Consider the following 26785-nt stretch of genomic DNA (forward strand, 5'->3'; position numbering starts at 1 on the left):
CTCCCAAAGGTGCCACCTCCTAATACCATCATTTTTGGCAGTTAGATTTTCAATATATGAATTTGGGGAGCCTACAAACATTTGGACCAGTGTAGCTAGATAGATAGCCAGCCAGCCAGCCAGATAGATAGATAGATAGATAGATAGATAGATAGGAATAGGTCAATATTGGATCTGTCTTGGGGCTGCATTCTTCATATTCTATATCAATCTGTCTTTAACCATATCCAGGCTAGCATTTAAATGGTTTCTTTTTTTTTTTTTTTTCCAGGTTTCTAAGGGGTTCTCTTTCAAATAGATTTTTTTCTTATTTACCCTTAAAATCCCTTGCTCTTTGATGAATATTCTTTTTAATTTATCTTTTAAAGTATAATTAATGTACTGACTTTTGTCTGATTTTTTAAAAATTAATTTTACCAGGAAAGAATTCATGATCCTATTGTTGAGTTCTGCCTTTCTTAGCATTAGATTTCTTCATATGTTTTGGAATTTTGTTTTGTGTATGCATTATGTATTCTTTCTGTTTGCCTGCCTTCCTCCCTCCCTCTCTCTCTCCTTCTTTCTCTCTTTCTTTCTTCCAGTGTAGTTTTCTCACTATGTATGTCTGCTTTTCTTTCCTCTGTATTCACCCTTTCTTACCTAAGTGTTTTTTGTTTGTCTTTCCCAGACATTCTCAGCTTTCTAGATCATATTGGTTTTAAAATGGCATTTCTAGGGGCACCTGGGTGGCTCAGTTGGTTAAGCATCTGACTTCAACTAAGCTCATGATCTAGCAGTTCATGAGTTCGAGCCCCTCATCAGGCTCTGTGCTGTCAGCTCAGAGCCTGGAGCCTGCTTCAGATTCTGTGTCTCCCTCTCTCTCTGCCCCTCCCCTGCTCCCTCTCTGTCTCTCAAAAATAAATAAACATTAAAAATATTAAAATGGCATTTCTTGACTTCTGTTCTAGATCTATGTTGTAGATATCATAGAGTTAGGCATCAAATCTGCAGATGCTTATTCATTTTCTGATTGAAAGATTATGTCCATATTCTTCAGCCTTTAAACCAGAGACCTGGGTATTTTCAACTTATCGTCAGCATTTCCAAGCTGCTGGCTTTATTAAGTGAGTCTGACTCTGGTTAGAAAGTTTTGAGTATTTATTCTCCAGGAATTGTACTTGTGGCCATCATTTCTATGTCTAGAACTAGAGCCCAACAGGCTCATGGTTTTATCCCTGCTTTCCACTTTGCATTTTTGGTCCATTTTTAGCCTGTGAACATGCCCATTTTTTTTTGAATACAAATTCTTCTAAAACCTTTTTCTCTTTTTATAATTGACCGTATGTTTTGAGTAAAAGGAACAAATCAGAGCATAAACCCATGGAGCCATCTTCACAACATGCCACTAGCAAATATTTCATATGTGTCATTTTATTTAATCTTTTCAACTTCTTTGCCTCTTCAGGACAGATATACTTCTTATACATTAACCTATAACCCCTACTATGCAGACCATAGACATCAGAAGCATATAATTATGGCTAAATACTTCTTAGTTTAAGTAATTTTATAATAAAAAAAAAGCTGATTCCTAATCTTAAAAACATTGAATATCAAAATATATCAATATATTTCTGTGCATGTGTGTTCGAATGTGTGTAAATAGATATGTATTTTTCATACCTTTTAGGGTCCCACTGAGTTTATTTACCTATTTATGCAATTTTTTTCTTCTGCTCTCAGTTTGGCCAAGAATATCTTGAGTATGATTCAATAAATTTCTCTTTTGTCCAAAATACAGAAAGAGATCTGAAATTTTGAATAACAATTTTGGACTCTGCTGCTTCTCCTAACATTTTCAATCAATTTTATTGCTTGATTGTTTTTAACCTCTTACAAAACACAGATGGCCAGACTTACTCTGTGTAAGGGCTTGAGGGGAAGCTAACTGGCCCACTGATGTTTTTATTCTCATGATAGTGTTTCCACGTGGAAGTTGGTAGCTCAGGATCACGTTGGGAGCCGGCTGTCTGCTAAGGCCTGTGCTGCTTGTGTCTTGAACTGTCTAGAGTTTGGAAGTCATCAGTCCAGCTTAGCAGCTCATTCTTTAAAACCGGAAGGGTCTGTATTTTCCTTGGCCTCTTTCTTCCAGCAAATATTATAAGACCTTAATTCTCATTGTGGGCTAATTATTCTCTCCTATTTGCCTGAACCATAATTCAGTGGAAGCTATTCCTATTCAAGGAAATGAGGGCAGAAATTATATAATTGAGAGTAATGGCTTGAAAGCCATGAATGTCGAGAATCTTGTGTTAAGTCTGATACATACTAGCTTGGTGGTCTTTATAGGCAATTCACTGGAAAAAAGGTCTTTCTCTTTCAAAGTGGAATCATCATAAAGACTAACTACTTACTGAATGGCAGTAATGAGCTAGCTCCTTGGAAAAATGAGACCTATAGTTAGTACCTAAACACTTTCCAATGAAAGAGTATGACTTTAACTCAGCTGGTTCTCAGTAAGAGAAATTTTCATATATGAAAATTCATATTTAATAAAACAGAAATATTGTCAGAATTATTCCCATTACAAATACATACATTTAGCTAACTGCTAACTAAGTATTTTCAAAGAAATCATCAATAATGATGAATCTGAGTGAAGAGAAACTATAATCTTGTACTTAGTACTTTTAATTATTAATAATGAAATCTTTGTAAAAGAAATTTTTCTAAGAAACATGAAATCTCAGTATCAATTTGCAATTAAAGTAGACTTTGTTGATGATATCTAGGCAGGATGAATAAAAATTCTGAATATTTAGTGTTCTTAAGTAATGCTAGATGATTAGACATCTGGCATAGGTTTTATAATTAACTGAAGCTTAAGAGTTTTGTCACTAAGATAAGCTGGCCTTTACAAATATCTGGTCTTTTTTGGAGATTATTAGTTAAAACTAGTGATAAAATACATCAAAAGTTATTTACTAGCCATTTTGGAGTAAAAAGAAAATATTAAGCCAGTTTCAAAAAATTCTTCTTTGTATTTCAGGCCCTCCGGGGAAACGAGGTAAGAGAGGCCGAAGAGGAGAATCTGGTAAGTGTCTCTTTCAGCTGCTCTTTGTCATTAATGTTTTGGTTAGATTCCTGCATCTGTTCCTCCTAATTAGTGATTATATTGTCTTACTGGAGATTGCCCACAAGCTTGTGCATGTGTCTAAATCTTTGCTAGACCTAGGATTTCTTTTTTTTATCCTCTCCTATTTCCATCAAACCATAGGTAGAAGTTTGGAAAATATTGTTAAGTTGTTAAATTGATAACCTCTGGCACTCAACTTGGGGCTATTTACTGCGTCAGGTTAAGTCTGTCCTTTCTGTATATAGTAGAGGGTTTTTTAGCTGCACACAGTGTGGCAATATCACCCATGCTTCTGTCTCCATGGATGTACATATACATGTACATTCAGGGCCTTTGTGAAAACATCTGCTTTGGGACACTGGGGCACATGTCTTGGAAAGCTTTATTGTTATTTTATCCAACTGGTACGATTTTGTCATGCTTTTACTCTCATTCATTTCAAAATTTGGAATTTTTATTTCTCTTTATAACCCTCAAATTTTAGGGATGACAGCAGCATTAGTAATCAATCCAGCATTTTCATTTTGTCATTGAGGACATGGAGGCCCCAGGACAGTCAGGTGATTCAGCCAAGACCTCGCAAATTTTTAAGAGGAGAATTTGAAACAGAATCAATTGTCCTGATGCCTTATTTCAGTGAGATTTTGTTTTCAGGCCAAATCCCTGTATGTACTTCCTCTTACTTTGCAAGGAAGAGTTGATGGCCTCCTAAAACTTCACATGGTCATTTACATTTTGGAGATGAGACTTTATAAAATAAGTAAAATAGGAAGTGCACACACTATTTGGATATTTGGTTTCAAAAAACATTTTTTTGAGTTTTCCTTCACTTTGAAAGTAATTCAAGGTTTGATTCTAGTATGCTAAGAAATGCTTGTTTCCAGTAGAAATACTGACCTGTCAAAAAAAAAAAGGAACAGATTGATGTGTAGTGTTTTCAGTTTTTTGCGTCATTTCCTCTACTCTTTTGGAAAAAAATGTGTTGAAGTGAAAAGGATTTATGAAAATTCAATAATTTGGGCACTATACCTGCTTAATTTCTTTAAAAGTATTCTTGGGGCACCTGGGTGGCTCAGCTGGTTAAGCGAGCCCAGTTTTGGCTCAAGTCACTAACTTAGGGTTTGTGGGTTTGAGCCCTGCATCAGACTCTGTGCTGACAGCTAGGAGCCTGTAGCCTGCTTCAGATTCTGTGTTTTCCTTTCTCTCTGCCCCTCCCCTGCTCACCCTCTGTTTCTCTTTCTCAAAAAAAAATTTTTTTAATAAAAATAAATAAAAGTGTTCTTAAAAGTTATGTTTCAACCTCATTTAATCTAACTAATTGGAAGCTTGTACAGGTATCCCTTTCACAAAATGCAAAGTTTTATATTAGAAGATGGTTTATAAGTGTGTTTTAAGGAAAAAGAAATAAAACATTAGTAGAGTCAAATAATCAGTGAATTGATCTTTGTCAAATGAAATAAAAAGGATGGGGGGAAGTAAAAATTTTGTACTTATGTGAAGTTTTATAGAAATTTAAAAAGTCAATTCCTAACTTCTTGACTGCTAAAAATTTGTGTTTGTGTTTTAACTGAGCATACAGTGTGCAAATAATTGAAATTTTCTTAGACTTTGCCTATGTTTTGATGATAATACATAGTTTTAAAGAAACATATAAACATCAAGGTTTAGTCTTTTATATATTGACAGTGCTACTGAATGAAAAACATTTTTAGAGCAAATAATGAGTACATTTCTCATTTAGCCATTTTACCAAACTCCAGAAAGTTATATATCAATTCTCTATACCTGGGCTATCATTAATGACCAAAGATCCTCCTGATTCACATTTTATCTAAATTTTTAGGCATATAAATAAGCCATCTTAAGATGGGCCTTTCAGTGATTCATAGACAGGCCTCAGGGAATCTGAACATCCATTGAAATTTTATATAAAATTTTGTGTGCGTATAGATATTAAGTATACTTTTCTGATATGGTATCAAAGTTGTCCATGGCCTAAAAAAAATTAAGAACCATTGAACTCTAGATGACTTCTTTGTCCCTTGTAGTTTGCTTATGATTATGACTCTTTTATTTAATCTTTGTATTTTGCATATTCGCTAATTCATCTCTTCTTTTCTCTTATTCTCTCCACCCACCCCTACCCCACAGGTCCTCCTGTAAGTATATTTGCTGCATTTGGGCTCTTCTACGTTAATCAGGATCACGTATGTTAAAAGTATGTTAAGACATTAAAACATAGTCTGTATTTCAATTAGAAAACTGTTACTGACCTTTGAAGAATATTTAACACTGGGAAGTTACTTTTTAAGTGCACTATTTTGAATATATTGAAGTGTAATATGTGTCAATTAAAAAAAACTTTATTTTTAATATGCTCACAAGTCAATTACTCTCTTGGGACTTTTGGACTAACTTATGAAGCTCCTGATATTAAATACTTTTCCTGGAATTCCGAGGTTTCTCTTGCAAGCAAATCCCCAAGCTATTTCGCACTTCTTTTTTCATCTGTTTAAACTTGTATCTGAAATATTTGCATTTGCCAGTCCACCAAATGTAGATGGCAACATGATCATGGAAATGATACCCCCCCCATGGACTTGGTCGAGTACTCCCTCCTTAGGCAACACTCCCTTTGAAGTCCCTTGGAGTTTGCCTGCATAAAGAACATGAGATGGAGCCCTTGGAGAGTTGCACTCTCTTTTTTTGTTCCTTGAGTAGGTCAGAGCTGCAGCATTCCAGCCTGCTTTGCACTCACAGGAACAGATTATCTTGTCAGCTTTGAGCTAGATGTGTTTTTGAGTAATAATATCCTGGATATCTGTTGTCTGACCTCAGTGTTTGCATTGTCCACTGTACGTTTACGGTAGCCATGATCATTGACCTTGAGATACTTTCTCATCCCGAATAGCTAGTTTGCTCTAGGGTTCAAAGACTCCACATTGGCAGCTTATCTAACAGGCCAGCATGGTCCAGGGAGAGGGGCTTAGCATATACTCGTTTACTTTATTCAGAGGAAGCATTGGCTTCCAAATATCTTTTGCAGTCTTCCTGCCACGTTCAACGGTGGAACATAAATCATGTTAGAAGTGACTTTGCTTCTGTACCTGACTTTGAGCTCTTGCTTAATGCTAGGCAGATGGTATGCCCCAGGTCTAGGAGCCTTATTCTTTGGCTACATATTTAAGACTGTCTTTAAAACTAGAAACAAACCACTACTACCCAGAGAAAACTCTGGAAATTACAGTCAGAATAGAGTGTTCAAGGCTGAGTGTGTGTGTGTGTGTGTGTGTGTGTGTGTGTGTGTGTGTGTAAACAAGTATTAGAAATGCAAAGAGGTAGTTAAATCTTGCTTCTGCCAAATGGTGACATTGCAGGTTCTAGTATTTCTTCTTTGGTCCTTCACAAATTTAGGCACCCATCTAGATCCTGATTTCTTGGGGCCATTTATTAGTCCAGAATCTCTACTAAAGATTGAATTGTTTTTTCCTTTCTTATTATATAAAATGAAAATAGAACTAATATGTTTAAGCCCCGAATACAGGCATACCTGGAAGATATTGTGGGTTTGGTTCCAGACCATTGCAATAAAGTGAATATCACAATAAAGCAAGCCAAGTGAATTTTTGGCTTCCTAGTTCATTTAAAAGTTATGTTTACACTATACTCTAGCCTGTATAATAGCATTATGTTAAAAAAAAAATAAGGTACCTGCCTTAATTAAAAATATTTTATTGCTAAAAATGCTAATCATCACCTGAGATTTCAGTGCATCATGAACATGAATTACAGATCACCATAACAGTTATAATAATAATAAAAAAAGTTTGAAATACTGTGAGACCTACCGAGATGTGGCACAGAGACACAAAGTGAGCAAACGCTGTTGGAAAAGTGGTGCCTATAGACTTACACAATGCAGGATTGCTGCAAACCTTCAATGTGTATTAAAAGAAAAACAAGCTTTATATCTGTGAAACCCAAAAAAAGTGAAATGTAATAATAATGAAGTATGTCTATATATGGAAGGCAATATTCTAGGCATTTTACACACATACTTCCAATTTGCATCACAAAATTCCTGTTGTTACATTCTCATTGTTTAGTGAGGAAAAGACTCATAGAGGTTAATTACCAATAGTTGCACCTCTAGAGAGAGTTTACAAAGTTGGAATTCAGTTAGATATGTCTGATTCAGACCTTTTCCATTTACTCCATTATCCTTATTCCTTATGAGCTATGAGTGTCTTATAACATGGATCACTGCATAACAATGGCAGGCCATGGGTCAAATCATGTTTCTTTATATAAATAATGATGTAAATTAAAAACATGTCCAAAAAATGTAAAGTAGTTAATCTGTAAAACAAGCATTCATACTGTCCCATCTCAACTACATTTTCAAGAAGTTGTAAGAAGTTTAGCAAACAGCATTAAACCTAAGAAATAAGGTATAATCATGAGTTTTCATACTGACTAAAAGATAACTCAAGTCACTCACATTTGGTAAGATGAAAACCATTGACTGTGAAAAGGAGAAAATATATGTATTGATTATGCTATCTTTACCTATCCAATGGAGTCTTATAGTACGTGGGACCCCATATCAGGGGAACCCTTATGGGTAAAATACCTTATAATGAAATTCTGTTGAGCCTCTAATTTCTAATAAACTTTCATATATGATATTCAAGAAGTATTTGCCTTTTATCAAATTTTACTCTAGAGGAGCTCACTTTATAAAATATTTTCATTATATTTCTCACATCTGAATAAAAGTTCATGAACAGTGGCATTATTATGATTAAATAGGTTTACCAGTGATACATTATTGAGACATAATGTCCAATTATTAAAAATTATAATTTAAGGTGACCATACTCTTCCTAGTTCTAGCATCATTTAATTTGATGTGTATTTTCCCCCTTCCATTTCTTTTCCATGAACTGAAACGTGAAAGTTTCTGTGATTTTATTTTTAGAGAAATTTTATTTTCCTAATTTTGTGTTTTTTAAACAATATATTTAACTATCTGCACATTTAAGAAATTGGATGAAATATCAATGCTTATGCTGCCATTGTAATGACAGTTGGCCTTGTCTCCATCCTGTAAATACATGAAGCACGAAGGTAGTCTGAAAAATTCCAAAGTCTTCCTTCTGGTGAGCAACTTGTGGCACCGAGCCTGTGTTAGAATGCTTGGCACAAGGAAGTTCCGCAAGCTTCCTTCTAGCCATGGGCTTCTCTGCTGCCGTGCCTTCCCATGTACAGAAAGATTATGAAGTGCAACCTGGTGTCAGGGTTTGTATTCTCTTGTCATTCACTTGTGAGATCTGCTCAGTAGTGCAAAAAATGCATATGGACACTTATGAAACAAACAAATGAAAGATTGATTGACCCAAGGGACAGTGACATCTCTTTTGTCACTAAGAGTCCCCTTTTTCATTGCCCTCCTGAAGTAATAACTCTAGAAGGGTAAAACTAAAAAAGGGTAATGATAAAATTTAATTGTACAGTCTTATATTTACATCTTCACTTGATGTATTTTGGAAAACATGGATATATCACACCAGATTAGTATGTGGCTAAAGTGTTATTGCTTGTGTCAGTTTCTATATCTTGCATATTGAGATCATTTATAATTTAAAACTTGAAATACACCTTGAATTAGATCCCACATATCAATTCTCTCTTTAGGATGATGTTCAGCTTATTACTCGGTTATCCATTTTGACAACAAGATATTGCTACCACAGGAGTCTCCATTATAAATGGCTGCAATGGAGCAATTTTATGATAATGTATGTAATTTACTTTTACATGAATATCAGGTACTTCTTTCTATTTTCTTTTTCATAAAGGTAACATGTAATAAAACATTGCTTTAAAGGAATCCATGAAAGTGCTTTGAGCACCCAGCTCAGATATCACAAATATGTTTGCTAGAATGATTTGCCTGACCATTGTGTTACCTGATTCCAAGTGCCATGAAATTGTACCACCTACTTTGGATTTCTTAGAAATACAATCATGTTTCAATAAGAAGCAAGGAGTAAGATTAAAATTTACAAAGTGATTTCAGAGTTTTTAAATGTAGTAAATTTTGCACTACTTTTGACCTTTCTTAGAGTCAGTGGAGGATGTGGTTTCTCTGTCTTTTTGTGCCCAGAGGAGATGCTATTCTAATATTCAAACAAGTCCTATAACTGTAGCCAGAAAAGAGTCCGGAGACCTGTTTTAACTGGCTTTGTATTTATATCAGTCTATCAGGCCCTATAATTGCTTGACTGACAGAGATATGATGTTATTGTTGGTAGCATAGAGCCCTCTGAGGTGCGAAATACGACGCTCCTGTGCAGCCCGTTCTGTCCCATCTACCTTCAGCAATTGTCAACTCAATTTGAAGCCCAGAATCTTGTTGACAGATGAATGAAGCAGACTTAGCCAAGTTAAGCTTACAATGCTTTTTCTGCCAATGTGGTAGATGAATTAGGAAAAGAAATCTCTGAGGAAAGTTTAGATGAAAAACTCTGATATCTTTACTTCATATTGAAAAAACAACATGACTTTCAAGTCAATAGTAAATCTTTTCCAGATTCACTAATAATTACAATTTAAGGTAACTTCCTACCGTGTGTCACTTTATAGACCAATTCTCATACCAACCCTGTGAACTAGAGATTTATAATACCCATTTTATAGACTAAGAAACTGAGCGCTGGGCAAGTTAAGTAATTTTGCCCTGGCGCTCACATTTAGCAGGAGGCAGAAACACAATTGGAAACCCATGTCTATCTCTAGCTCTCTTCAAAGCTCTTTCCACTCCATAATTCTGTAGGATGTTTTTTAGGCAAGTAAGGTTTAAGATTTACCACTTTCCTGCTAAAACCTTCTTTTTAGTGTCCTCCCTTCTATCATCTATGGTTCATATTAAGCTTTTCTTAGTTATGGGTAGATCTCCCATCTTCTATGTGCTCTTTCATATTGCTTGCGACTCAAAACAAACTTATAAATCATCTAATTCAAGAAAACTAAGAATACAATTGTCTTGGGGTATTACAGCAAATGTTTCTCTAATTTCTTCTTTGTCATGTTCCTGCTTAATTATTAAAATATTTTTATTTCTATTTGGGCTCAAAAAATATGTTTTTGAATGTGTAGTGACTTATTTTTTCTATAATAATAGAATATTCTTGTTGATTGAGCAAGCAATGCATCTTATAGGAAGCAGAATCACTGCAGTATACTGGGATGACTAGACAAATTCAGATGTAGTCACCATAACAAACCAAAGAAACAAACACAACAAACCTGGAGCATCAATTTGTGTCTAAAGGCTGTTTGGGGACAGAACTATAATAGAATGACCATAGGCTGTCACAGATGGCTAGTTCATTTTGGGATGCTGCACACAAGTTGTGTCTTGAAATAAAAGGTAGAAAAAGAAAATATAAATATAATTCTTACACAGAATAGATTTCCCAGTGTCTTTTTATGTCTTTTGTTTTGAGTGGTTCAAGCTGCCATGTTTGAATAGGAAACTGTAGTCAGTGGTAATTTGTTTCAATGCTTCCTCTGATATTGTTTACATAGATTTAGGGCCAGATTAAGCAGAACTTTAGAATTCTTGAAAAGGGAAAAATAATGGGTAAAGGCCCACAAATTGAGGTAAATAAGGTTGTTTAAAAGGAAGGGGGCAGAAAGAAATAGACAAAAAAATATTGGCAATAGTTTTTTTGCAATGTTAATTTTTATTTTTTCTTGTGGTCTATTTCTAGATACCATCTGTTTTAGAATAACTATAGCTATTGTAACAGACAACCCCTGAGATGCTAGTAGCTACCACAATACACATTTATTTCCTGTACATGAAGAGGGGCAATCTTGCAGAGACCAGAGTGATGGAGACTGCAGTCTTTCATATGAGTGTTCTAAAGTTACGCTGGGCATAGATACGCAGCCATGAGATAAGAAAAATAAGGAAGGAGAGTGAGAGGTTATATAGAAGGATTTTCTTTTTCCACACCTGAAATACAAGTTTTTATGATTTATGTTGCTTTTGACCACATTCCTTTGGCAAGAATCAACGTCCACCTTCACACATAACTGCAAGGGAGATCAACAAAGGTAGCTGTGGGCTCAGAAGAAAAGGTAAACAAATTTGGTGAACAGCTGATCTCTGCTGTCCTGTCTGGAAATAATTTCTTAAGAAATAGAAAGGAAAAGAAAGAATGGGGTAAAAAGAAGAAAATAGAAATAACTAGAAGCCCCCAGAGAGATGTACAAGATATGTCACTGGATAGTAATGTGAACTCTGTTCTATTGTTAATATTTTAGTGGAGAAAACATTCATCAAAACTATTGTCACTAGAATCCTTGAGCAGAAAAAAAAGTAAAAAGGAAGAGTTTGGGTTTTGTTTCTTTGTTTGTTTTTAGGTTGGGGTTGGTTTATAAGAAGAGTAGGGTATTAATTCCAGGCCATGAACTCCAGGGACCCCAGGTTACTTCACAACCTTATTGATAATGAGGGCTTTTCAACTTTAAGCACTTACAAAATCTTTCAGCACCATCAGACTCTGTTACGGCTTTCTCTTCTCTCTCCTTTCTCTCATGCCACTGAGTTACTTCATTATCTTGTGTCTACAAAGTATTGGGTTTAGGGTGATCTCCTCAACTAGTAACAATTTTGGTTCTCTATCTTGTTTCATGTTCCCAATTGTTTCAGGTGAAAGCTTAATGTTTAATAATAGTATTGTGGAAAAAAATGACTTAACAGTTTTTAAGCAACTCTTATAAGGTTTGAAAAGTAAGCAAATGTCACTCTTTGGTGGGAAATAGATATTAAAACCAGAGAGAGATTAGACATGGATCCTCTCTCTTTCAAAGATACTTGGTAGATGAAATAAGAAAGAACTAGAAGAGTTTAGAACAGAACAAGTAGCACAAGGCAGTCAGAATTATTAAAAAGGAACCTCACAGTTTTAAAGATTTTGCTGTTGGTTGCTGACCAGACACCTGTAAACCTTTCTAATAGCCAGTCTACAAACAAGTGGGGTGTCACATCACTCTTTACTGTTTGACTTTCTTGTGGCCAAATATTTAGTCATGTTGCCAAATTTCTAGGACTGTCTGCCTGTGAAGACCTGCAAATATATCCTGGGACAAATTGGGGAAGTAATTATATGACCTCCTCAATTAAGGATTTGTGGACCCTGGTCAAGAAAGCCACTCTAAAATAAAGTGCTATTAGAAAGCAGTTTGGATTCATTTTGAATGTTAGTGCTTTGAATGAGGTCAAACAAGTAATTGAAAAGGTACATCATCATTTCCTCGTGAATGTGTGAACATTCAGTAATCTTTGTGGGGCATGTAATTGCAGAGAAGGCCTCAGTGTCCCCATTCTTCCAAACTAGCTACTTAAAATCTATGATTTCCTCTTATAAAAGGGTGGCTCTTCTTCAATTTCCAATTAATTATATGGACATCATGAAATAGGCTTACATTTGGCCTAAGTTGATTAAATGAACTGTTTGATCTGAATTGAGTCCTAGACTATAATACAGAAGGAATTCCCTCTTCGAGATGTTAAATGAACTATAGTTCTTACTTTGGTGGAATTAAAGGACATCAAGCCATGAATCTAAAGTGTCTCAAGGTACCTAAATATTCTTAGGTGTTTTTTAAAAAATCATTATGAACAATAGTTTTAATGTCCTTTTTATTTTCACAGGTCCCCATCCTTTCATGAGATTTCCTTAGGGTTAACTAAAATAAAACTTTTTCTTGTTTTCTTACTTGCTTATGTTTTCAGTCTCAGAAATACATATACATCTTCAGCTTTTATTTCTGCAGAACTTCTTATTAGAAAGTATTTTTGTATGGTCAAGAAAATGAATAAAGGATGTTCTCATAGGATATTAAGTCAAGAGATACCTTAAAGGGTTATTAATAATTAGCTAATACAGTTATTTAAAATATACTCTCCATTTATCACTGACTCATTCATCAAACTCATGTTGTATGCCTAATATCTCCCATGCCCTCTGCTGTATATGGTGGTAATAGAATAACAAGATATGCCACAGTCTTCAAGGAACTTAGAGTCGAGTGGAAACAAAACAAAACAGGAATATAGCAATATTATGTGAAAAGAAGTATGGGTTCTGAGCAGGTACGGTGGGGGACAACAGGGGGCTAAATAACCCAGGTTTGGGTTGGGAGGGATCAGGGATATCTCTGGATCTATGATAAGTCAAGGAGTTGTTGACATGAAAAATTTAAGTAATGCAGTGTTTTCAGGGAGGCTTGCATTTTCAAAGGCTTTGAGGCACAAGACAATGGCATTTGGGGAAATTGTATATTAAATAGTTTGAAATGTAAAGTTCAGGGAAGAGATTAGGCAGTAAATCAAGAGAGCAGAGATTGGAATGAATGAGGCTGTGAAGGACTGTGCAGGCCGTGCTAAGTCATTACCTTGAGAGTATACAGAGTCTAAAGGATTGAAGAAGTGGGGAGGCCTGGTGAGGCAAACATTTTAGGAAGATCACTCTTGCTAAAGGACCAGAGGAGGACAAAAGGAAAGCAAGAGATGATTAAGGCATGTTGCAGCTCTTTAAGTGAGAAATATAATAGCCTGGAGAGAAGTAGAGAATGGATTAGATTCAGGTGCTGTTAGTGAGGTAGATGTAGGGATGAGGAGGAGAGACAAGTGGGGTGATTTTTCAACCTTCCTCTGGGGAATAATAGTGCAGGCCATTGGAAGTAGGAATAGAGAAGGCAGAGGACATTTGATCTGATGGGTAATTATAATTGCATATGGGACATCCAGATGGAAACATCCAGTAGCCGGTTGGCTATGTTGGTAGTCTACTCAGAGGAGAGGTTTGAGCTGGAGTGAGAGCTTTAGGAATAATGAAAGTATAGCTGGGTGTTGAAGTGATTGAAGTTATAGGCTACTCAGCTTATGAAGATGAGACCCTCTCCCACTCTACTTTAGAGTTTGTCATTTAAACAAATAGGTGAAAAATTGAAGCTTTTAAGGAAGACTGAGATGGAGTGCCTAGAGAGGTGGAAGGAGAATCATGACTTAATACAGTCAGGGGTGACACAAAAGAAAAAGTCTTAGGGGCGCCTGGGTGGCTTAGTTGGTTAAACGTCCGACTTTCACTTGGGTCATGATCTTGCGGTTCGTGGGTTCGAGCCCCGCGTTGGGCTCTGTGCTGACTGCCAGCTCGGAGCCTGGAGCCTGTTTCAGTCTGTGATTCCCTCTCTCTCTGGCCCTCCCCTGCTCACGCTGTCTCTCTCTCTCTCTCCTAGAAATAAATAAAAAAAAAAAAAAAAAGAAAAAGTCTTAAAATGAAGAAAGTGGTGAATAGTGCTATATATTGCAAACTGGAAAATAGGATGAAGACTGAAAAGTGTCCACTGTGTTTACCAATACAAAAGGCCTTGGTGCTGCTTTTCAGAGCGTCTCCATGCATCACTTTTTCCCCTGACTGTGGTGTCTATACCTATCAGTCATTTTACCCAGAGGAGGTAAAATGGATGTAATACAAATCAACCACAAGTGGGAAACTCATGCATACTCAGGACAGCACATTTTATTAAAATGTCTCTTTTGATTATTCCCACAATGAGAAATTTGTATAGCATTTAGATGGAAGATACACACAGTACCAACTTGTAACTCACAGCTTGTGAGTACAAAAGAAGGTCTCTCATTTAGTTTTTCCCCTCCATCTCTCCATCCCTTCTTTTGTTCCTTATGTTATTTAAAAAATATAGTCCCTGTCTCAGACAGCTTTTGATATGATTCAAGAGAATAGTCTTCGCCTATGTTTACTACTTATTAACCATACAAGTCGTGTTGTACTTAAATGCCAAGTGAAAGAGCCAGATAGTCACAGCACTAATTCAGAATGAGGAAGTCCCATTAAGCATATAAATGGCTAGAAAAATTGTGCCATGAGCTAAGACTTGAAATATGGGAAATAATTGGATTGGTGAAGAGATAGAGAGTGGCCTAAGAGGTGATAATGAGCCATTGGAAAGGCCAGGGTGTCTGGAGTAGGTGGCTCCTGATAGAAGGAATAGAGGTTATTCTAGGAGGATTGGTCAGGATTCTGCATGGAGAGCTTTGAATGCCAGACTTAGCAGTATGAACTTTAAATTTTAATAGAAAAAGCTATGGGTGGGGTCCCTGGGTGGCTCAGTTGGTTAAGTGTCTGACTCTTGAATTTGGTTCAGAGCATGATCTCATGGTTGTGAGAATGAGCCCCAAGTCAGGCTCCGTGCTGGGCGTCGAGCCTGTTTAAGATTCTTTCTCTCCCTCTCCCTCTCCCTCTGCCCTTCCTCTGCTAGCTTGGTGTCCCCCACCCCTCCACCCCCCACCCCACTCTCAGAAAGAAAGAAAGAAAGAGAGAAAGAAAGAAAAGAAAAGAAAAGGAAAGAAAGAAAGGAAGGAAGAAAGGAAGGAAGAACTAGAAAAAGGAAGGAAGGAAGGAAGGAAGGAAGGAAGGAAGGAAGGAAGGAAGGAAGGAAGGAAGGAAAGGAGGGAGGAAGAAAACGCTATGGGAAATTGGTAAGCAATAAATGAATGTCTCTTTAGAATGATTGGTTTCAGGGTAATTTTCAGAGTAGCTCCTGGAGGAAACATGAAGAAAATCTAGGCTGGTCTAAAAGCATACATAAGATAGACTTCATCTGAGAAAAGTTACTAAGGAAGAGTTATAGGGTTTATAGAATGAATATAAAGAGTGAACCAGAGGAAGAGTGAAAGATGATTCTACAATGAGACAGAATAGGACACTGCAGGAACAGCAGTTCAAAAAAGGAGACTTTTATGGGGGAAAAAGATGTCAATGTTGAGTATTTGGCATCTGAGTTATTGGTAAGATATCTAAATGGGGATGGTTATGTTCTTAGAAGAATTCTCATTGTGACCAAAAATGATCATTCACTTGAGGCTATATTCTCTCTGCCTTGCATTGATGGTATGGGTGGAGCGCAGATGCTTCTGCAAAAGGGCAAAGAAGACGAAGGCTGAAAAGAAGTCACTGGGTTCTCCAATAAAAATGGCTTTGGTGATTGTATCAGTCAGGGTTCCACAGAGAAACAGAACCAATAGAACATCTATCAGAGGTTTATTTTAGGGAACTGGCCACACAATTGTGGGAGCTGGTAAGTCTGAAGCAAGGCCGCAGACTGGAAGCTGAGACAGGGTTTCGATGTTACAGTCTTGAGGGAAAATTACTTATTTTTTGGAAACCCAGGGTTTTAAAAAATGTATTATTTATATTTAAGAAAGACAGAGCACTTGCAGTGGAGGGGCAGAGACAGGGGGAGAATCTCAAGCAGGCTCCACACTGTTAGCATAGAGCCCGATGTAGGGCTTCAACTCATGAAACTGTGATCATGACCTGAGCCAAAATCAAAGTTGGACGCTTAACTGACAGAGCCATTCAGGTGCCCCAGGGAACTCCAGAGTTGCTCTTAAGACCCTTAGCTGATTGGACAAAGCCCACCCAAATCATCAAGGGCAACCTGCTTTACTTAAAGTCAATTGATTGTAAGTGTAATGTCAATCATGTCTATAAAATAGCTTCCTAGCAACATCTAGACTAGTGTTTGACCAAACAACCAGGCACTTAAACGAAATTAACCATTATAGTAGTGTTTTCAAATAAGCACCTCTTCAAGCCATACTTCTTCAGATCCCTGATGAATATGGACAAGAATATACACTCTTCATTTGTTTTCTTCCTTCTCTGTAAATCTTTCTTCCTTCCTTTTTTTGCTCCTTTACTTAATTCAGCTTTCATATTCCATTTGCATAGCCTTATAACTTTGCTTGTGATGTGTAAATATACATACTGTACATCTTTCACTTGCAAGCATTCTTGGCTGATTATTATGCATGCATTTAATTGGAAGTTGGTGATCAAAAGCCCTTTCATATAGATCATTTGATGCTACAACACTGTGAAGTAGGCAGGACTGTCAGTATTACTGTGCTTTCCTTGTCAGCTCAAAGTGGGGCTTAGAGAAAGGGAGTGACATACTTATGACACATAGTTCATAAGTGGCATGTGGGCAGCACTAAGCTTTGGAATGTTTATATTTGATCTTCCTGTAGCAAAGAAATACAGATCTGCAAACTTTTTAGAAAAAGGCAACAAGAGAATGTCTCTGACTTGACACATTGAAAGATGAAAAATTCCTGGAAAACTGGCATTTGGAACCTATGTAAAAGACAGAGAATTTGGTAAGAGTATTTCTGCTGCCCAGAGCCTATCCACATTAAGGGAAAGGGCAAAAATGGAGCAGCAGGGGCTGGCCAGGGACTGAGGTGAATCAGAAGGTCTGAGGGCTACATCCTGGGCTACAGATCAAACCAGAGAAACAAAGGGCTTACCCTTCCTAATCATTGCCCCACTGTGCTCTCCCTCTTAGCTTTTGACCCGTCATATCTTCCGGTATCCTGTGGAAGAACAGAGATGGGAACTCTCAGGCATCTCTACAAAGTGGCTGAATCACCACTTCCTTTTCTTAATAAACAAATGAAATCCATATTTGTGTAGCTAACCCACAGAGAAAGGAGGAGAATGTTTGGCAGGCACAGTAGAAACCCAATCTGGAAACTACAAATTTAAAAAACAATTATTTTAAATTTCATATCACAAACTTCCTTTTGGAGGCTTCCGTGAGCTACATCTATGTTAGGATATTCTTCTGGGAGTAGAAATCTAAGAACTCCAGAGCTTTGTGCTGCCCAGGGCTTTGCATTTTATAGGACACATGAAAGCATACTTTAGTCCTGTACTGCAGACACGGTCTTTTGTTCTGATATATAATTTCATTCAACAGTAGTAGACACACATACTTTGTCTCTTGATTTGCAGTTTTGGGAACAATTTCAACTTGCTCCCTTCCAGAGCACATTATTAACAACCAATTGGCATACAGTTTCAGGCTCTTTCACAGGTGAGAGTGAAAATGGAAAGAGTGGATTACAGAGTTCTCTGCAGGCACCCTGAATAATTTATCGCCCTTCTGTTGTAATGGCTGAGTGTATATATCTTTCACCATATGTAGCCTTCCATTTAGATGTCCAATCAATGGTAAAGAATAAGAATGGGTTTTTAAAAACCATCCTTTGGAGTGGAACTAATCAGCTTGTGGTTTCCTTTCAGGTAGTCTAACCATTCTCCAGTATGCCCTGTATATCCTCAGATAGGAAATGACCTAAACTTCTACTTCCAGTTGTGTGGATTATTTATCCTGATGCCCCCCTCCATTTCCACCCAGCCCTCTACTTTGCATATTAAAGTTAAGCCCCTAACCATTGAATTCTCATGTCTGACTGCAAAGTGGATCTGGCATGGCCATTACATACAAACTTACTTTGTACATTATATGGCATGAGTTGAAAAGAAACTATTTTTGAATTCTTAGATAGTCTACCAGTTTGAAAGTTGTGTGAAAGATGAGGATTTATCCCTTTGCCCCACTTGATCCCCTGGGTTTTATTTGTTAAAAATGTTATTTTCTCATAGACATTGACTCTCCTGTTTAGAGGGAGGAAAAAAATCCTTATTTTACCTTTTGTTTCGTGATGTTAATAGACGTTAGGAAGAGAGACTTTGCAAAACAAAAACTGATGGCAATTTCAGATCATTGGAACATTTTGAACAAAATGAAAGATTGCTTGACCTTGTATCAAATATCATAATTTGGAAGACTCTCACTACAGAAATTGTACATTCTCTGTAATGTGAAGTTTCTGATGTGCATTTATTTAATCAAAACCACAAAGCAAATGAATTTGGATTGAGAAAGCTCCTCCTGTTTGTCATTGTGAGAAGAGGAAGCTTTTATTTTGTCATTAAAGAGCAGGCAATCTCTTTCATTTCTAGAACTTCCAATACTTTCTGGAAACTCAAGTAACTAAAGCACTTTGATCATCTTTTCAACTTGTGTTCAGTTAAAAATAGATTAAATAGGAAAGCTTTCATTCATTATAAATTTTTACTGGAAATTGACATATCTTATCTTTCTGTGGAAGCAGGAACTCGGTCTGTTACCCTAAAGTACAGTGACTGCCGAGATGTAACCTACTTTAATATTTTCAGTGATTTATAATACCCCTATTATATTGTCAGTAAATTAGACTCCATGAACAATATAAGCATTCCTTTTAGGAAGAGTTCTGATGATAATCAAAGTGGACAGTTCACATTAGAATGTTTCTTTTTGGGGACTGGAAGTCAGCATCATTTTTAGTGTGAAATGTTTCCTTGCTACATCTTGCTTTTGCTCGAAAGCTACAGCAGGTGGCTTACTGTTAAAATCAACATGATAGATCTCTTAGAAATGACATCTCTTTTGTCACATATTTGTTCTCACTTTGTCTCATTCTGTGCTGGCTAGCCTTTAAATGCCTTAGGATACCAAGGATGGTATCTAAATAGATTCCTAAATTATAAATATTCAAACTTCTTTTAATTTTTTAAATGTGTATTTATTTTTGAGAAGGTGGAGAGAGGGAGACAGAAGGAGACACAGAATCTGAACAAGGCTTCAGGCTCTGAGCTGTCAGCACAAAGCCCAACGAGGGACTAGAACCCATGAACCATGAGATCATGACTTGAGCTGAAGTCTGACACTTAACCAGCTGAGGCACCCAGGTGCCCTAAGCTTCTTATTTTTAAACTATAACCAAAATTAACTAAATGTTGTTAAAGCCATCATATGAAGCTCAGAAATATGAATATGTATACTTCTATAAAACTGGCTCCTTGTCTAACATCCAAATACATATGTAATGGGACACTAAAGCCCCATAGTGGAGTATTAAGTTCTAATATTTGATATTTATGGGCTTTTAACTTCTTTCTAACAAATTTTAAAATGATGCCTCTGTAAGCAATTGACCAAGATATGGATTCTTCAGTCAGAATTCCTTGTAGCTCAGACTTTCCTGCTGAGAAGAAAACAAAAAACTTTTTAGAAGAAGGATCTTTTCCTGAGATTTTCATCTTCAAACCATGGAAAGTTTCAGAGTGCATAAAATACAAAAATATAGAATTTTAAATGATTAGAACCTCAGAGATTAAGTCCAAGTTTCCTTTTCATTATTTAAATCAGAGAACTAAAAGAGGAGCCCAAGCAGGTATTTGAAGGAAGACATTGTCTCACTGACACAGAGCTATTCTGCAGTGATGAAAACGATGTATGAACAAGAGTACTTAGTATACTTTCTCTAAATTAATTCATTTTAAGGGGATATCTTCCAAAAAAACTCCATATTTTAATAAGTTCAATTCATCAAAGTCATCATATCACATCTGTTACAAAGATTTATCTCTTGCTGAATGCTAGCCAAATAATTTTCCAGAAATGACATTTTTTACAGTTTATCGTGTTCCCATTATCATGGCACAAACTATATCAAGTGTATTTCTTGTGCGGCACTTAAGATGACATAGCCATGTGCATTCTTCTTCTGCACATGGAAGTTTCAGTTTCTTAAAAGAAATAAAGACTTTTAGGTAATAATGTCTTTCAGGCTTTAATCAGCCATAAAGTCATACATTCTTGTTTTCTTGTTTTTTGTTTTTTTTTACAAATAGTTTATTGTCAAATTAGTTTCCACATAACACCTAGTGCTCATCCCCACAAGTGTCCTCCTCCATGCCCATCCCTCCTCCCCCCCACATCCATCAGTCCTCAGTTTTTGTCAGCATTCAAGAGTCTCTCATGGTTTGCCTCTCTCCCTTTCCCCCACCATTTCCGCCCTTCTTCTCCCCCTTGTTCCTCCGTCAAGTTCCTCCTAATCCTCCTATACGTGCACACATACATTCTTGTTTTTTAAATGCTACCGTGGTTAAGAAATAGAATAACACCATGAAGGAAATTTATTTCCTATTTTTAACTAGTATTACTCTTTAATTAGTTGAGTTAAACCTTATGGTTTATCCTTATTTAAATGAAAATAGGTTAAGAGAAAATTTGAGATCTATTTATTATTGAATTTAGTTAAATATTTGAATGCCTTGCCATTATTTATAAACTTTGCTGTTTTGGATTCAAATCTCATTGAGACATGGTTAGTTCTTGTACAAGCGAAAGAATGGAAATTTATTATGGAATGTTGTAAGACTGAATGATATGTACTTTTGAAGTAAAGGATATGGTTGCAAAACAAATTCATTTGTTTTCTACAGAGATTAGAAGAAAACATGATTCTACATTACTAATGAATGGGTTTACTATTTCTCACTATTTTTTCCCTACTGTGGGCTCATCATGAAAGGAAGATGTTGAAAGAAGAATTTAGAGACCTGGGAAATTTCTACACCAGGAAATATGCAGGTTAAACTCTATTCTGTAGGATCAGAAAACAAAGAGGTTTCAAATTTATGGTTCTCTGCGAAAATTTAGAGATGTCAATTACGGTTTGGTTGACTTTCTTGACTTCTGTCTTCTGATTGGGATGCATCTTGCTGTTCCTGCCTGCAGTCTCAACATGACTGTACAAATAAGAGGACCAGATCCCACTGTACTCCAGATTGTTCACGTGGGAATATCCACAGGAGCCAAAGGAACCCGGAACTATACTACACCTGCCCTCTGACATCAGTGAAAAATCCTCCCTCTGCTTAATAGCAGAACCAGGTCCCTTGACTTCCTTTGTGAATAAGGACAATGCTACGTAACTCTGATGTCCTAGTTCATGCTTCGTACACCTATACGTTATGTGTATGTGTGCGTATGTGAGTGTGTGTGAACCAAACTGAAACTTCTCCCTGAACTCTGCTTTCAATGAGAAAAAAATAAATGGCTGAGGTTTGCAGTTTGTCAAAAGCTTTGAAAAGATTGCTTTAGCAGACTTTATTTCTGGAGGCTTGTACTGACTTTCCACTCCTTTAGGAGGGACCTGATGGGATAGCCTAATTTACTTCGTGCAAGCCAATTATTAATACAAATGTCTACCTTGGCCTACTTCCTTTCATTTATACAATTTCAGGGATGGTCGGTCAGCCATGCTCCAGGCAGAACATAGAACCATTCATGCACAGGAGCTTGTGCTTTATTCTCTCCCCAGTCGGCTCCGGGCATGCTGTGGCTATAGCCCATGGAGCTCTATCTTTTATCCCTTGGCAGTTATTTAGAATCATTCAGAAAGAACCTGCCGAGCCTCATCAATAGAGGTAATTTAGCCGGTGGCTTTAAAAATGCTAAGTTACATTCCCTGTCTCAACTGAGAACATTTATATTACAGAAGAAATGAAGTGTATTCAATATACTCTTGAAGAGTACATTACAGTATCTGATTCAGTCTTAGCATCACTAACTGTACAGACATATAATGTTAAAGTAAATTAAGGTGGTTTATCTTTCAATACAATCAATTTTATTGCAGTGACAAGAGAGGATGATAATAGTTTTGACAATCTGAGCCTTTGTTAAAAGGCCTTCCAGTTTATGTGGGAAGAAAAAGCCCAATGAAGTAGGGGAATCTGGAGATGTATTCATGTCTCTATTGTTGGTGACTGTGCGTTCCCTCTTGAAAAGCCCATGCCTTATCTTTTCCTTAGTTTTCTAACACCACCATAGTGCTTAGAATTTAGTAGGTTGATTGAATAAAAATTTGTGTAAAGATGAATTTTTTTAAACCAGATGTTTATTGTTTACTTTCTACTGTTTAAGTCGCAGTGTAGCACAATAATTTAAGAGCATAGGCTCTGGAATCTGACAGAAGTCCTGGGGCACCTGGGTGGCTCAGTCGATTAGGCATCCTACTCTTGATTTTGGCTCAGGTCATGATCTCATGGTCATGGGATCAAGTCCCACATTGGGCTCCACACAGCATGGAACCTACTTGGGATTCTCTCTCTGTCTCTCTCTCTCTCTCTCTCTCTGTCTCTGTCTCTCTGTCTCTCTGTCTCTCTCTCTCTCTCTCTCCCCCTCTGCCCCTCCCCCCCAAATAAACAATAAATAAACAAAAAAAAAATGCTTTGGTCAGTCCATCCTGCTGGGAGTGCCCGAGTGCTCTAAGTGCCTTATTTCTTTCTCTGACATTTCAGCAACAGTGTATTTGCATAGCCACCATAACCCTAAAAGTTTTGTGACTTGGTTGGTAAAGTTTATTTGTCCTTATTACAGAAAATATAGGAAACGGGTGAGTCATATAAATTCTATAGTAGCTTGTCGCAAACAATGTCTAAAGACAATAAGAATTATAAGAAAATTTTGAGTCCTTTAGGGAAATATTTTTCATCATTACTCTATACTTCAATGATTTTTTAAGACTTTTTGAATAAATATAGATAACATCTTTATTATGGTTATACTCTGTTTTTGAGACTATATTTCTACAATTAAGTCTAAAGAGATAGAAAGGTACAATAAGTAAAGTAAAAGCATGTTTAAAGAAGCTTAAAACAGTGCTGGTAAAAACTTTAACCACAGATCAACACATCATACATTCTACTAATTTACAAAAACATTGGTACACTTGAACTTATTAAATATAGTTCAGTGGTTATGTTAAAGAAATAACGCAGGAAGAGGAAAACATATATCTGACAGAGGAATGGGACCATTACCCACACACCCTCCATATCCTCACTTTCCTCCTTAATAGATTAGATGTCGTCGTGTGTCATTTTAATCACACTCTTGAATACACCTGTAAAAGCCCTTCTCCCCATCTCTCTCTCACTGGCTTGGCCTTGGGAAACCCAAGTCTAGTAAAATACAACTCACCCTTCACTCTGCACCAGTACCCATCTCAATGACTGACAGAGTACAAAATCCACCCAGTTAAACAGTTTCATTTTAAATTCATACCACTAATCTCACGAGGATGCATGGTTCTGCCCAGGTCCTTGATCTATGTTCATCATCTAGTCATTGTCTTTGTTTCTTAGCTATTTCAAACCTTTTTCTTGATCCTGAATCCTCCAGCTGCTCCTCATTTAACTTTGTTGATAACCTTGTTTCTTATCTCTCTAAGAAAATAGAAGTAATCAGAATATAACTTGTATACTCTCCCACTACCAGATCTGATAATTTACTTACATCTGTACCATCCTTTCCTCCTGTTACATCAGCTGTCCCTTCACTTGTGCAATTACACTAATCCCTCTGCTTTGTTCAAGGCATTATTCTTGGAATTGCTTTCCTCCTATATCAGTTACTTTTCCTCTTTACTGGATAATTGTAGTGGCATAAAATGAAACCATATCTTCCATCTCTTCTTTTTTAGTTTTTTAAATTTTATTTATTTATTTTGAGAGAGAGGCAAAGAGAGGATCCCAAGCAGGCTTTGCCTGGTCAACGTGGAGCTTGATGTGGGACTCAAACTCACAAACTGTGAGATCATGACCTGGGCTGAAATCAAGAGTCAGATGCTTAACTGACTGAGCCACCCAGATGCCCCTAAGCCTTATCTTCTATCTTAAACAACAACTTCTTTGACCCCATGCCTTTACCCAGACACTCTTGCATTTGTTTCCTCCCACTGCCCTTCACAGCAAAACTCATAGAAGAGTTGTCCATAGTCAGCAAATACTGTTTTCTCATTCTCTATTGAATCTAACCAGGCATTCATCTTTACTACTCTGCTGGAAACATTTTTGTCAGGGTCACTGATTACCATCACCATGACAAATTTAGTAGTCAGGGTTCAGTTCGAATTTCACTGGACTATATTCAACACAGTTGATTGCTCTCTTCTTGAAGCACCTTCCCACTTATCCCCTTGCTTGATATAACTCTCTCAAGGAACTCCTTCCACCTCACTGGCCTCTCTTCAGTCTTGCTAGTTCTTTCTCTTCTTCATAGTCAGTGCCTGTTGGAATGCTCGAAGGCTCATTTCTTGGGCCTTTTTTCTTCCTTATTTATATTTACTCAGTAGTTGATCTCATATAATTTCATGGTTTTAGATATTATCTATATCCCCAAAGCCCTCAAATTTATGTCTCTACCTGGACTTCCCCTATGAACTCTGGTCTTGTATATACAAATTTCTACTCCACATCTCCACATGGGTGTTTCATAGACATCTCAGACTTATCATGTCTGAAATCAGTTCCTGAGCCCTACTCTTCAAAAGTGCTCCTCTCACAGTCTTCAAGGCCCCATCAGGAAATGGCATCTCCATTCCTTTAGTTGTCCCAGTCAAACCTTGGAGTCATTTCTGACTCCTCTTTTTTCTCACACACCCCTCTATTCAGTGTATCTGCAAATCTGGCACTGCTTTCTTCACAATATATGCAGAACCTGACCATTTCTTACCTCCTTCACCACTAACTACCTTCCGGCCTATCCCATTATTTATCTTGCACTTGGATCACTACAAAAGCCTCCTGGCTTCTCTTTGTGTTACACCCTTGCCCTCTTACAGCCCTTTCCCCACAATGAACATAATCCTTTTCAAATATAATTCATATTCTATCATTTCTTTGTACAAAACCTTCTCCTTGCAGTTTTCTAGCTCATTTCAGTTAAAAACCAACTTCTTATCATGACTTATAAAATTGTAGGCAATCCGTCCCTTCCACCTCTATGACTTCACTCCTTACCCCTTTTCCATTGCTCCCTCTAGTCCAGGTGCACTGTCAGTTACTAAACACTTTATCTCCACCTTATAGATGGAGGAGGAACTTGCTGTTCCTTTCCACCCTTTTCCTCTGTTTGGACGGTCCTTCTGTGACCACCCTATAAAATGGCATCCTCCCACTGAATCGCTCTCTTAGCCTTCTTGTCCTCATAGATTTTTCTTCTTAACTGTTATCCCACCTACCACATTATTTATAAACATTCTCTTAAAATCTGTCTCCCCCAACAAGAATGATAGTAGGGACTTTGTTTTATTTACTATATTTCCAGTACCCAAAGAATGCCTGGCACACTGGAGATGCTTAACAAATATTAGCTGAATGAATAAATAATCAGCCTTACTGTTTTCACACCCATCGCATACCCAGAAAACTTCTTCAGAATCCCTTGAGATTTAGGGCACAGAATACCTCCATTTTCTGTCTCTGTACATCCCAATGTATCTTAGTCCTCACTTTCTTTCTCCTCTTCTCAGACAAAGCGACACCCTATTTCCTGACCTTTATTCTCTGACACCATATTTATTTTGCTTTACAAGCTGCTTCTTTTCTCTTAGCTAAGTTTTCTGTCAGTTTGTAAACATTTTAAAAACCTTTCTCACTTTACCACAAAAACAAAGAAAAATGCTTTTCCTCAACCCAGTGTTCCTTTTAACTACTATCTTATCTTCCCTTCCCTTCACACACACTTATTCAAAAGAATTGTCTATGCAGGTTGGCAAATAGTTAATACTCACACTTTCTACTTTTTTGCCCTTTGCTGGTTAATCCCAACAGCCTTTCCCAGTCTCAGAATCTTCTTGTAACCCATTATTCCAGGCAGCCGTCAATAATCTGTCATACTTAACACTTCAGATGACACGTGCTTGCCATCTGAGGAGCTTATCTTTGTCTTAATTTCTTCACCTCACTCTTCAATCAGTTACAATAAAGATTCTGAATTCCTATTGTTTAAATGCTGTAGACTCTTTGTGGTCTTCATTTTAATCTCTCTTTTTGAAATTCTTTCAAAGCTTGACTTTTATAACTCTAGTTTGTTGCTGGT

General features: G+C 36.9%; 1 protein-coding gene across 2 annotated transcripts in view; it reads left to right on the top strand.

The window, feature by feature from the left end:
- Window positions 1-26785, top strand: part of COL25A1 (collagen type XXV alpha 1 chain) — a 455910-nt gene that overhangs the window by 247362 nt on the left and 181763 nt on the right. For both annotated transcript variants that reach the window (XM_039238752.1, XM_039238753.1), the window contains exons 3-4: window positions 3029-3073; window positions 5267-5274. In XM_039238752.1, coding sequence (XP_039094683.1) covers window positions 3029-3073; window positions 5267-5274 — 53 coding nt within the window. The remainder of the gene's footprint in view (window positions 1-3028; window positions 3074-5266; window positions 5275-26785) is intronic.

This window comes from Hyaena hyaena, unplaced genomic scaffold (genome assembly GCF_003009895.1).
Source record: "Hyaena hyaena isolate Hyena2069 unplaced genomic scaffold, ASM300989v1 scaffold_146, whole genome shotgun sequence".
Lineage (NCBI taxonomy): Eukaryota > Metazoa > Chordata > Mammalia > Carnivora > Hyaenidae > Hyaena > Hyaena hyaena.